This window comes from Podarcis raffonei, chromosome Z (genome assembly GCF_027172205.1).
Source record: "Podarcis raffonei isolate rPodRaf1 chromosome Z, rPodRaf1.pri, whole genome shotgun sequence".
Taxonomy (NCBI): domain Eukaryota; kingdom Metazoa; phylum Chordata; class Lepidosauria; order Squamata; family Lacertidae; genus Podarcis; species Podarcis raffonei.
The window spans coordinates 784,692-798,885 of record NC_070621.1 but is presented as its reverse complement, the minus strand read 5'-3'; the positions used below and the strand labels follow the sequence as shown (position 1 = coordinate 798,885).

The following is a 14,194-nucleotide window of genomic DNA, read 5'->3' as shown; positions in this document are numbered from 1 at the left end:
TGAATGAGTGAATCATTATTCCGTAATCCTGATTCAGTCATTTAATAATAATTGAATAAGTGAATAATTCAATTATTCACTTTGAACAGTAAGTGAATAATTGAATTATTCACTTATTCAATTATTATTAAATTACTGAATCATGATTATTCAGTTATGGAACAATTCTTCCATTATTGAGTAATAATTCAAAATTTCAATAATAATTATTCAATGATTATCAAACAATAACAAGGATCGAATCATTATTATTCCATAATCGGATAATCAAATAATAACTAAATAATTCAGCAAGACGTATGAATCAATAAGAAGAACAATAATAATAGTTTGTGTGATTTTTCCCCATTATTATTCGACAATAATAATTCAACCGTTATAACTGAATAATCGAATAATAATTAAATATTTCAGCAATATGTATGAATCAATAATAATAATAATAGTAAATGATTGCATGATTTTTTTCCATTATTATTCGACAATAATAATTCAACCGTTAGAATTGAATAATCGAATAATAATTAAATATTTCAGCAATATGTATGAATCAATAATAATAACAATAATAGTAAATGTTTGCGTGATTTTTTCCATTATTATTCGGCAATAATAATTCAACCGTTACAACTGAATAATCGAATAATAATTAAATATTTCAGCAATATGTATGAATCAATGACGATAATAATAAACGTTTGTGTCATTTTTCCCGTTATTATTCAACAATAATAATTCAACAATTACAATGGAATAATATTTATTTTTGAATAATAAATATTACAATTATAATATTACAAATATTACAATTGTAAATAATTACAATTGAAAAATAATTGAAAAAGTGAATAATTATTCACTGAAATAGGCAGTTGACAATAATTATTAGTGAACAAGTTAATAATAATAATTGTTATTAATTATTATGAATAAGTTAATAATAATTGAATGAGTTAATAATTATTTAATAATCATGATTCAGTAATTTAATAATAATTGAATAAGTGAATAATTCAATTATTCACTTATTGTTCACTTACTCAATTATTGAACAATTCTTCCATTATTGAATAATAATTCAAAATTTCAATAATAATTATTCAATGACGATAATAATAAATGTTTGCCTGATTTTTTCCATTATTATTCAGCAATAATAATTCAACAATTACAATGGAATAATATTTATTTTTGAATAATAAATATTACAATTATAATATTACAAATATTACAATTATGAATAATTACAATTGAAAAATAATTGGAAAAGTGAATAATTATTCACTGAAATAGGCAGTTGACAATAATTATTAGTGAATAAGTTAATAAGAGGAATAATTATTCACTCATTCAATTATTACTAACTTAATAATAATTAATAACAATTATTATTATTAATAAGTTAGTAATAATTGAATGAGTGAATAATTATTCAATAATCCTGATTCAGTAATTTAATAATAATTGAATAATTAAGCAAATAACAATAACAATAATAACAATAATAACAATAATAACAATAACAATTATTATTATTATTATTATTATTATTATTATTATTATTATTATTATTATTATTATTATTTTCCAGGGCGTTCTGGACACCGGGAAGAAACTCTCGGACGACAACACCATTGGCAAAGAGGAGATCCAGCAAAGACTGGCTCACTTTGTGGATCACTGGCAGGAACTCAAGAGGCTGGCGGCCGCCCGGTAAGCAAGGGATCCCGGATCCCGGCGGGGATCTGAGTTTCCGGCCGCGTCCCGTAGAAGGGATCTCGAGTGAGGAGAGGAGGAGATAGGACTGTAGAAGGGATCTCATAGGAGATAGGATTGTAGAAGGGATCTCATAGGAGGAGATAGGATAGTAGAAGGGATCTCATAGGAGATAGGATTGTAGAAGGGATCTCATAGGAGGAGATAGGATTGTAGAAGGGATCTCGAGGGAGGAGAGGAGGAGATAGGACTGTAGAAGGGATCTCATAGGAGATGGGATTGTAGAAGGGATCTCATAGGAGGAGATAGGATTGTAGAAGGGATCTCGAGGGAGGAGAGGAGGAGATAGGACTGTAGAAGGGATCTCATAGGAGATAGGATCGTAGAAGGGATCTCATAGGAGGAGATAGGATTGTAGAAGGGATCTCATAGGAGGAGATAGGATTGTAGAAGGGATCTCGAGGGAGGAGAGGAGGAGATAGGACTGTAGAAGGGATCTCATAGGAGATAGGATTGTAGAAGGGATCTCATAGGAGGAGATAGGATTGTAGAAGGGATCTCAAGGGAGGAGAGGAGATAGGACTGTAGAAGGGATCTCACAGGAGATAGGATCGTAGAAGGGATCTCATAGGAGGAGATAGGATTGTAGAAGGGATCTCATAGGAGGAGATAGGATTGTAGAAGGGATCTCGAGGGAGGAGAGGAGGAGATAGGACTGTAGAAGGGATCTCATAGGAGATAGGATCGTAGAAGGGATCTCATAGGAGGAGATAGGATCGTAGAAGGGATCTCATAGGAGGAGATAGGATTGTAGAAGGGATCTTGAGGGAGGAGAGGAGATAGGACTGTAGAAGGGATCTCATAGGAGATAGGATTGTAGAAGGGATCTCATAGGAGGAGATAGGATCGTAGAAGGGATCTCATAGGAGGAGATAGGATTGTAGAAGGGATCTCGAGTAAGGAGAGGAGGAGATAGGACTGTAGAAGGGATCTCATAGGAGATAGGATCGTAGAAGGGATCTCATAGGAGGAGATAGGATTGTAGAAGGGATCTCATAGGAGGAGATAAGATTGTAGAAGGGATCTCGAGGGAGGAGAGGAGATAGGACTGTAGAAGGGATCTCATAGGAGAGGATTGTAGAAGGGATCTCATAGGAGGAAATAGGATTGTAGAAGGGATCTCATAGGAGGAGATAGGATCGTAGAAGGGATCTTGAGGGAGGATAGAAGGGATCTTGAGGGAGGATAGGATATAGGATCATAGAAGGGATCTCAAGGCAGGATAGGGTTGTAGAAGGGATCTTGACAGAGGATAGGATTGCAGAAGGGATCTCATAGGAGGAGATAGGATCGTAGAAGGGATCTCATAGGAGATAGGATTGTATAAGGGATCTCGAGGGAGGATAGAAGGGATCTTGAGGGACGATAGGATATAGGATCATAGAAGGGATCTCAAGGGAGGATAGGGTTGTAGAAGGGATCTTGACAGAGGATAGGATTGCAGAAGGGATCTCGACAGAGGATAGAAGGGGATCGGATCGTCAAAGGGATCTCATAGGAGATAGGATTGTAGAAGGGATCTTGAGGGAGGATAGAAGGGATCTTGAGGGAGGATAGGATATAGGATCATAGAAGGGATCTCAAGGGAGGATAGGGTTGTAGAAGGGATCTTGACAGAGGATAGGATTGCAGAATGGGATCTCATAGGAGGAGATAGGATCGTAGAAGGGATCTCGAGGGAGGAAAGGATCGTAGAAGGGATATCATAGGAGGAGATAGGATTGTAGAAGGGATATCATAGGAGGAGATAGGATTGTAGAAGGGATCTCGAGGGAGGATAGAAGGGATCTTGAGGGAGGATAGGATATAGGATCATAGAAGGGATCTCAAGGGAGGATAGGGTTGTAGAAGGGATCTTGACAGAGGATAGGATTGCAGAAGGGATCTCATAGGAGGAGATAGGATCGTAGAAGGGATCTCGAGGGAGGAAAGGATTGTAGAAGGGATCTCATAGGAGGAGATAGGACTGTAGAAGGGATCTCATAGGAGATAGGATCGTAGAAGGGATCTCATAGGAGGAGATAGGATTGTAGAAGGGATCTCGAGGGAGGATAGAAGGGATCTCAAGGGAGGATAGGATATAGGATCATAGAAGGGATCTCAAGGGAGGATAGGGTTGTAGAAGGGATCTTGACAGAGGATAGGATTGCAGAAGGGATCTCATAGGAGGAGATAGGATCGTAGAAGGGATCTCGAGGGAGGAAAGGAATGTAGAAGGGATCTCATAGGATGAGATAGGATTGTAGAAGGGATCTTGACGGATAGGATTGTAGAAGGGATCTCATAGGAGATAGGATCGTAGAAGGGATCTTGACGGAGAAGGAGAGAAGGGGATAGGATCGTAGAAGGGATCTCGACAGGATAGAATGAAGATCGTAGAAGGGATCTCGATGGAGGGTAGGAGATAGGATTGTTGAAGGGATCTCATAGGAGGAGGTAGGATTGTAGAAGGGATCTTGAGGGAGGATAGGATTGTAGAAGGGATCTCATTGGAGGATAGGAGGGTTGTAGAAGGGATCTTGACGGAGAAGGATAGGAAGATAGGATTGTAGAAGGGATCTCATCGGAGGATAGAAGATAGGATCGTAGAAGGGATCTTTACGGATGGGGATAGAAGGGGATAGGCTCATAGAAGAGATCTTGACAGAGAAGGATAGAATCAGATAGGATCGCAGAAGGGATCTTGACGGACGAAAGCAGGTGATAGGATCATAGAAGGGATCTCGACGGAGGGTAGAAGGAGATAGGGTCATAGAAGGGATTTTGACGGAGAAGGATAGAAGGAAATAGGATCATAGAAAAGATCTCGATGGAGAAAAGAAGGGGATAGGATCATAGAAGGGATCTCAATGGAGGATAGGAGGATTGTAGAAGGGATCTTGACAGAGAAGGATAGAAGGAGATAGGATCATAGAAGGGATTTTGACGGAAGATAGAAGGGGATAGGATTGTAAAAGGGATTTGGACGGAGGATAGGATCGTAGAAGGGATCTCAAGGAAGGATAGAAGGAGATAGGATCTTATAAGAGATCTCGATCGAGGAAAGCAGGAGATAGCATCTTATAAGAGATCTCGGTCGAGGAAAGCAGGAGATAGGATCGTAGAAGGGATCTTGATGGAGGATAGAACCAGATAGTATTGTAGAAGTGATCTCGACAGAGGATAGAAGGGGATCGGATCGTCAAAGGGATCTCCATGGAGGACAGGAGGGTTGTAGAAGGGATCTTGACCAAGAACAGGAGGTAGGATCGCAGAACGGATCTCCATGGCGACGGGTAGAAGGGAAGGGGATGGATCTCCACGTCCAAGGACAGAAGCTCTGATCCGGATTTGACCCGGATCCCGTTTTGGATCTCCCTCAGGGGCCAGCGTCTGGAGGAATCCCTTGAATACCAGCAATTTGTGGCCAACGTGGAGGAAGAGGAAGCCTGGATCAACGAGAAGATGACCCTGGTGGCCAGCGAGGATTACGGAGACACCCTGGCGGCCATCCAGGTGAGTGGATCCCAGTGGATCCCGACAACTGACAGGATCGGGTGGATCCTGGCGACCGATGGGATCCTACGACAGTGGGATTGGGTTTATCCCAATGACTGACGGATCGGTGGCTCCTATGACCGGTGGGGTCGGGTGGATCCCGGTGACCGATGGATCGGGTGGATCCTATGACTGGTGGGGTCAGGTGGATCCTAATTACTGACGGATAGGAGGATCCTATGAGCGGTGGGATCGGGTGGATCCTGATGAACGACGGATTGGTTGATCATAGGACCTGTGGGATCGGGTGGATCCTGATGGCTGACGGATCGTGGATCCCATGGCCGGTGGGATCGGGTGGATCGGATGACTGACGGGTCGGGTAGTTCCTACGACAGGTGGGATTGGGTGGATCCTGATGACCGACGGGAACAGGTGGATCCCGATGGCCGGCGGGATCCCTCCCCGCCTGACCCTTGTGGGATCCCTCGAGGATCTCCCTTGTCCCCGTTCAGGATCCCACCACAGGCCCATCCGGTAGGCAGGACTGAGATCTAGGATCATGGCCCAGATTGGTTGTTAATAATAATAATAATAATAATAATAATAATAATAATAATAATATCACCATCCCATAACTAATATCGCTGTTTTTATTATTAAAAACTGGGGGGTCCATTCATAATTGGGGGGTCTATTATTATTACTAATATTAATATTAGCCTGACCCCCCAGGATCGAACCCTCAAGAGTAGGGATCTGGTGGGGGTTATTAGCCAGATCCCCCAGGATCGAACCCTCAAGATTAGGGATCTGGTGGGGGTTATTGGCCTGATCCCCCAGGATCGAACCCTCAAGAGTAGGGATCTGGTGGGGCTTATTAGCCTGATCCCCCAGGATCGAACCCTCAAGATTAGGGATCTGGTGGGGGTTATTGGCCTGATCCCCCAGGATCGAACCCTCAAGAGTAGGGATCTGGTGGGGGGTTATTAGCCTGATCCCCCAGGATCGAACCTTCAAGAGTAGGGATCTGGTGGGGGTTATTAGCCCGATCCCCCAGGATCAAACCCTCAAGAGTCAGGATCTGGTGGGCGGTTATTAGCCTGATCCCCCAGGATCAAACCCTCAAGAGTAGGGATCTGGTTATTAGCCTGATCCCCCAGGATCGAACCCTCAAGAGTAGGGATCTGGTTATTAGCCTGATCCCCAGGATCAAACCCTCAAGAGTAGGGATCTGGTTATTAGCCTGATCCCCAGGATCAAACCCTCAAGAGTAGGGATCTCATTATTAGCCTGACCCGCAGGATCGAACCCTCAAGCGTAGGGATCTGGTGGGGGGTTATTAGCCTGATCCCCCAGGATCGAACCCTCAAGCATAGGGATCTGGTGGGGGGTATTAGCCTCTCACCCCAGGATCGAACCCTCAAGAGTAGGGATCTGATTTGGGGGATCCGTCGCCAATCCCCCCCAATTTGACCGCCGGATCCCCCGATTCCCCCCCAGGGCCTGCTGAAGAAACACGAAGCCTTTGAGACCGACTTTGCCGTCCACAAGGAGCGGGTCAACGACGTCTGCGCCAACGGGCAGGAACTGATCCAGAAGGTGAGCTTCCTTCCTTCCTTCCTTCCTTCCTTCCTTCCTTCCTTCCTTCCTTCCTTCCTTCATTCCTCCCTTTCTCCCTCCTTCCTTCCTTCCTTCCTTTCTCCTTCCTTCCTTCCTTCCTTCCTTCCTTCCTTCCTTCCTTCCTCCCTCCCTCCCTCCCTCCCTCCCTCCCTCCTCCCTTTCTCCTTCCTTCCTTTCCTTCATTCCTCCCTTTCTCCTTCCTTCCTTCCTCCTTCCTCCCTTCCTTCCTTCCTCTCTCCCTTCCTTCCTTCCTTCCTTCCTTCCTTCCTTCCTTCCTTCCTTCCTTCCTTCCTTTCTCCTTCCTTCCTTCCTTCCTTCCTTCCTTCCTCCCTCCCTCCCTCCCTCCCTTTCTCCTTCCTTCCTTTCTTTTATTCCTCCCTTTCTCCTTCCTCCCTACCTCCCTTTCTCCTTCCTTCCTTTCCTTCATTCATCCCTTTCTCCTTCCTTCCTCCCTCCCTCCCTCCCTTTCTCCTTCCTTCCTTTCCTTCATTCCTCCCTTTCTCCTTCCTTCCTCCCTCCCTCCCTTCCTTCCTTTCCTTCATTCCTCCCTTTCTCCTTCCTTCCTTCCTCCCTTTCTCCTTCCTTCCTTCCTTCCTTCCTTCCTTCCTTCCTTCCTTCCTCCCTCCCTCCCTCCCTCCCTCCCTCCCTCCCTCCCTCCCTCCCTTTCTCCTTCCTTCCTTTCCTTCCTTCCTTCCTCCCTTTCTCCTTCCTTCCTTCCTTCCTTCCTCCCTTTCTCCTTCCTTTCCTTCATTCCTCCCTTTCTCCTTCCTTCCTTCCATCCTTCCTTCCTTCCTCCCTCCCTCCCTCCCTCCCTTCTTTCCTTCCTTCCTTCCTCCCTCCCTCCCTCCCTTCCTTTCCTTCCTTCCTTCCTTCCTTCCTTCCTTCTTTCCTTCCTCCCTTCCTTCCTTCCTTCCTTCTTTCCTTCCTCCCTTTCTCCTTCCTTCCTCCCTCCCTCCCTCCCTCCCTTCCTTTCCTTCATTCCTCCCTTTCTCCTTCCTCCCTCCCTCCCTCCCTCCTTCCTTCCTTTCCTTCATTCCTCCCTTTCTCCTCCCTTCCTCCCTCCCTCCCTCCCTCCCTCCCTCCCTCCCTTCCTTTCCTTCATTCCTCCCTCCCTCCTTCCTTCCTTTCCTTCATTCCTCCCTTTCTCCTTCCTTCCTTTCCTTCATTCCTCCCTTTCTCCTCCCTTCCTCCCTCCCTCCCTTCCTTTCCTTCATTCCTCCCTCCCTTCCTCCCTTCCTTTCCTTCATTCCTCCCTCCCTCCTTCCTTCCTTTCCTTCATTCCTCCCTTTCTCCTTCCTTCCTTTCCTTCATTCCTCCCTTTCTCCTCCCTTCCTCCCTCCCTCCCTCCCTCCCTTCCTTTCCTTCATTCCTCCCTCCCTTCCTCCCTTCCTTTCCTTCATTCCTCCCTCCCTCCTTCCTTCCTTTCCTTCATTCCTCCCTTTCTCCTTCCTTCCTTTCCTTCATTCCTCCCTTTCTCCTCCCTTCCTCCCTCCCTCCCTCCCTCCCTCCCTTCCTTTCCTTCATTCCTCCCTCCCTTCCTCCCTTCCTTTCCTTCATTCCTCCCTTTCTCCTTCCTTCCTTCCTTCCTCCCTCCCTCCCTCCCTTCCTTTCCTTCATTCCTCCCTCCCTCCTTCCTTCCTTTCCTTCATTCCTCCCTTTCTCCTTCCTTCCTTTCCTTCATTCCTCCCTTTCTCCTCCCTTCCTCCCTCCCTCCCTCCCTCCCTCCCTCCCTCCTTTCCTTTCCTTCATTCCTCCCTCCCTTCCTTCCTTCCTTTCCTTCATTCCTCCCTTTCTCCTCCCTCCCTTCCTTCCTCCCTCCCTCCCTCCCTTCCTTTCCTTCATTCCTCCCTCCCTCCCGTCCTTTCCTTCATTCCTCCCTCCCTCCTTCCTTCCTTTCCTTCATTCCTCCCTTTCTCCTCCCTCCCTCCCTTCCTTCCTTCCTTCCTTCCTTCCTTCCCTCCTCTCTCCTCCCTCCCTCCTTCCAGAAGGTATTTTTATTTTTATTTTGGGGGGGGGGGGGTTTCCGGGATTAAAAAAACTACTAGTATTACTATTATTACTGGTCTTATTACTATTTTTATTGCTATTATTGCTATTAGTACTAGTACTACTATTACTACCACTAATTAGTACTAGTACTACTATTAGCACTAATAGTAGTACTAGTACTACTCGTAGTATAGTACTATTATATTATTATAATATTTTTAGAGCACTCATGTTATATATTATTATTATATTATTGTCCTGTATTATTATTATTAGTAGTAGTAGTAGATATTATTATAATAAAACAGAAATTTAATCTAATCATTGAATTATTATTATTACTATTACTACTAATAGTAGTAGTACTAATTAGTACTAGTACTACTATTAGTACTAATAGTAGTATAGTACTTTTGTATTATTATGATATTGTTAGAGCACTCTTATATATTATTATAATATTATTATCTTGTATTATTATTATTATTATTATTAACAGAAATTTAATTTAACAATTGAATTATTGTTGTTGTTGTTATTATTATTATTATTATTATTATTATTATTATTACTACTACTACTACTAGTAGTAGTAGTGCTAACTAGTACTAGTAGTACTAGTACTAATAGTGGTATAGTACTATTATAATATTGTTAGAGCACTCTTATATATCATTATTATTATATTATCATATTATTATATTATTTTTATTATTATTGTTATTAGTAGTAGTAGTATATATTATTATAATAAAACGGAAATTTAAGTTAATCATTGAATTACTACTACTAATAGTAGTACTAAATAGTACTAGTACTAATATTAGTACTAATAGTAGTACTAGCACTAGTACTATTATATTATTATAATATTGTATAGTACTATTGTATTATAATCTTGTTATAGCACTCATTATATTATATTATATTATATTATATTATATTATATTATATTATATTATATTATATTATTAAACCGAAATTTAATTTAATCATAGTACTAACTAATATTAGTATTAATACTAGTATAGTACTATTATATTGTTATAATATTGTTATAGCACTCTTCTATTCTATATTATTATTATTATTATTATTATTATTATTATTATTATTATTATTAAACTGAAATTTAATTTAATCATAGTACTAATATTGGTACTAGTACTAGTATAGTACTATTGTATTGTTATAGTATTATAGCACTCTTATATTATATTATATATTATTATTATATTATTGTTATATTATATTATTATTATTATTAAACCGAAATTTAATTTAATCATAGTACTAACTAATATTAGTATTAGTACTAGGACTAGTATAGTACTATTGTACTGTTATAATATTGTTACAGCACTCTTATATCATATTATATTATATTATATCATAATATTGTTATATTACTATTATTATATTATATCACATTATTATTATTAAACCGAAATTTAATTTAGTAGTAGTACTAACTAATATTAGTATTAGTACTAGTACTAGTATAGTACTATTGTACTGTTATAATATTGTTATAGCACTATTATATTATATTATATTATATATTATTATTATTATATTGTTATATTATATTATTATTATTATTATTAAACCGAAATTTAATTTAATCATAGTACTAACTAATATTAGTACTATTGTATTGTTATAATCTTGTTATAGCACTCTTATATTATATATTATTATTATATTATTGTTATATTACTATATTATTATTATTATTATTATTATTATTATTATTAAACCAAAATTTAATTTAATCATAGTACTGTTAGTACTATGATTAAATTAAATTTCAGTTTAATAATAATAATAATAATAATAATAATAATAATAATAATATAGAATAGAATAGTACTATTCCAACTATTCCCGTAGAATACAATAGTACTATTGTATTATTATAATCTTATTATAGCACTCTTATATTATATTATATTATATTATATTATATTATATTACATTATATTATTGTTATATTACATTATTATTATTCTAATAATAATAATAATAATCTTGTCATAGCACTATTATATTATATTATATTATATTATATTATATTATATTATATTATATTATATTATTGTTATATTACATTATTATTATTCTAATAATAATAATAATCTTGTTATAGCATTATTATATTATATTATATTATTATTGTTATATTACATTATTATTATTCTAATAATAATAATAATCTTGTTATAGCACTATTATATTATATTATATTATATTATATTATATTATATTATATTATATTATTGTTATATTACATTATTACTATTCTAATAATAATCTTGTTATAGCACTATTATATTATATTATATTATATTATATTATATTATATTATATTATATTATATTACGTTATTATATTATATTATATTATATTATATTATATTACATTAATTATATTATATTATATTATATTATATTATATTATTGTTATATTACATCATCATCATTATTATTATTATTATTATTATTATTATTACTATCTCATCTAATTTTATTTTATCCCTCCTCGCTCCAGAACAACCACCACGAGGAGAACATCACCGCCAAGATGGCCGGCCTGCGGGCCAAAGTGGCCGACCTGGAGAGGGCGGCGTCCCAGCGCAAGGCCAAACTGGACGAAAACTCCGCCTTCCTCCAGTTCAACTGGAAGGCCGACGTGGTGGAGTCCTGGATCGGTAGGGGGCGGGTCCCGACCCCCGGGTGGCGGGTTAGGGGGCAGGGGTAGGGGTGGGTTAGGGGTAGGGGTGGGTTAGGGGTCAGGGGTTGGGTTAGGGATAGGGTCAGGGTTAGGGGTCTATGCTTGGGTTGGGGTTAGGGGTCATGGATAGGGTTGGGAATAGGGTTAGGGGTCAGTGCTAGGGTTGGGTTAGGGGTCAATGCTAGGGTTGGGTTAGGAATAGGGTCAGGTTAGGGGTCAATGCTAGGGTTGGGTTAGGGGTCAATGCTAGAGTTGGGTTAGGGGTCAGTGGTTGGGTTAGGGGTCAATGCTAGGGTTGGGTTAGGGTTCGGAATAGGGTTAGGGTTAGGGGTCAGTGCTAGGGTTGGGTTAGGGGTCAATTCTAGGGTTGGGTTAGGGGTCAGTGGTTGGGTTAGGGGTCAATGCTAGGGTTGGGTTAGGGTTAGGAACAGGGTCAGGGTTAGGGGTCAGGGCTAGGGTTGGGTTAGGGGTCAATGCTAGGGGTGGGTTAGGGTTAGGGGTCAGTGCTAGGGTTGGGTTAGGGGTAGGAATAGGGTCAGGTTAGGGGTCAATGCTAGGGTTGGCTTAGGGGTCAATTCTAGGGTTGGGTTCGGGGTCAGTGGTTGGGTTAGGGGTCAATGCTAGGGTTGGGTTAGGGTTAGGAATAGGCTCAGGGTTAGGGGTCAGTGCTAGGGTTGGGTTAGGGGTCAATTCTAGGGTTGGGTTCGGGGTCAGTGGTTGGGTTAGGGGTCAATGCTAGGGGTGGGTTAGGGATCAATTCTAGGGTTGGGTTCGGGGTCAGTGGTTGGGTTAGGGGTCAATGCTAGGGTTGGGTTAGGGTTAGGAATAGGGTCAGGGTTAGGGGTCAGTGCTAGGGTTGGGTTAGGGGTCAATGCTAGGTGTGGGTCAGGGTTAGGGGTCAGGGTTAGGGGTCAGTGCTAGGGTTGGGTTAGGGGTCAGTGGTTGGGTTAGGGGTCAGTGCTAGGGTTGGGTCAAGGTTAGGGGTCAGTGCTAGGGGTGGGTTAAGGTTAGGGGTCAATGCTCAGGTTGGGGTTAGGGGTCAGTGCTAGGGTTGGGTTAGGGGTCAGGGTTAGGGGTCAGTGCTAGGGTTGGGGTTAGGGGTCAGTGCTAGGGTTGGGTTAGGGGTCAGTGCTAGTGTTGGCTTAGGGGTCAATACTATTTGTGGGTCAGGGGTCAATGCTAGGTGTGGGTCAGGCTTAGGGGTCAAGGTTAGGGGTCAGTGCTAGGGTTGGGTTAGGGGTCAGTGCTATGTGTGGGTCAGGGTTGGGGGTCAAGGTTAGGGGTCAGTGCTAGGGTTGGGTTAGGGGTCAGTGCTATGTGTGGGTCAGGGTTAGGGGTCAAGGTTAGGGGTCAGTGCTAGGGTTGGGTTAGGGGTCAGTGCTATGTGTGGGTCAGGGTTAGGGGTCAAGGTTAGGGGTCAGTGCTAGGGTTGGGTTTGGGGTCAGTGCTATGTGTGGGTCAGGGCTAGGGGTCAAGGTTAGGGGTCAACGCTAGGCTTGGCTTAGGGGTCAGTGCTAGGGTTGCTTTAGGCTTAAGAATAGGGTCTGCCCCACGGAAGCCCCACACCTGAACTAACCCTGCCCCACTTCTCTGCCCCACATATTCTAGGGGAGAAAGAGAACAGCCTCAAGACGGACGATTACGGCCGGGATTTGTCTTCTGTCCAGACTCTGCTGACCAAACAGGTGACCCCTAAGTGGGGGGCAGAGCTTCTTGCCCCATGGAATTTGAACCCGCTCCCCTGAGCCCTCAATCCCAGTGGGTGGAGCTTCTAGCCCCACAGGATTCCAACCCCTGGCCCCTATCTGGGTGGGTGGAGCTTCTTGCCCCATGGGATTCGAAGCCGCGCCCCACAGAATTTGAAGCTCTGCCCCACATTCTGCCCCCCAACCAGGAAACCTTGGACGCAGGCAGGAAGGGATCTGACTTCTCAATCCGGGTGGGCGGAGCTTCCTGCCCCACAGAATTCAAACCCCTGACCCCTCAATCCGGGTGGGCGGAGCTTCCTGCCCCACAGAATTCAAACCCCTGACCCCTCAATCTGGGTGGGCGGAGCTTCCTGCCCCACAGAATTCAAACCCCTGACCCCTCAATCCGGGTGGGCAGAGCTTCCTGCCCCACAGAATTCAAACCCCTGACCCCTCAATCCGGGTGGGCAGAGCTTCCTGCCCCACAGAATTCCAACCCACTCCCCTTAGCCCTCCCCTGATGGGCGGAGCTTCTTGCCCCACAGAATTCAATCCCGCTGGGCGGTGCCTGCCGCCCCACACGATCCGAACCCTTGCCCCACTTTCTGCCCCCCAACCAGGAAAACCCTGACCCTGACTCTCCTCCCTCAATCCGTGTGGGCGGAGCCGGACCCCTTGATCCGGGTGGGCGGAGCCTCCCGCCCCACACAATTCAAACCTGCGCCCCACAGAATTCTCCCCACATAACCTGAAGTCCTGCCCCACTTTCTGCCCCCCAACCAGGAAACCCAGACCCTGACTCTCCTCCCTCAATCCGGGTGGGCAGAGCTTCCTGCCCCACAGAATTCAAACCCACTCCCCTGACCCTGACGCCTCCCTCAATCCGGGTGGGTGGAGCTTCCTGCCCC

The 14,194-nt window shown here is 42.5% G+C and overlaps 1 protein-coding gene across 1 annotated transcript in view; it reads left to right on the top strand.

Moving 5' to 3' along the window:
• Positions 1–14,194, top strand: part of SPTAN1 (spectrin alpha, non-erythrocytic 1) — a 194,926-nt gene that overhangs the window by 141,907 nt on the left and 38,825 nt on the right. The window contains 5 exon segments of the mRNA XM_053373414.1: positions 1,592–1,713; positions 5,139–5,271; positions 6,757–6,855; positions 11,416–11,575; positions 13,207–13,283. Of these exon segments, the coding sequence (XP_053229389.1) occupies positions 1,592–1,713; positions 5,139–5,271; positions 6,757–6,855; positions 11,416–11,575; positions 13,207–13,283 (591 nt within the window).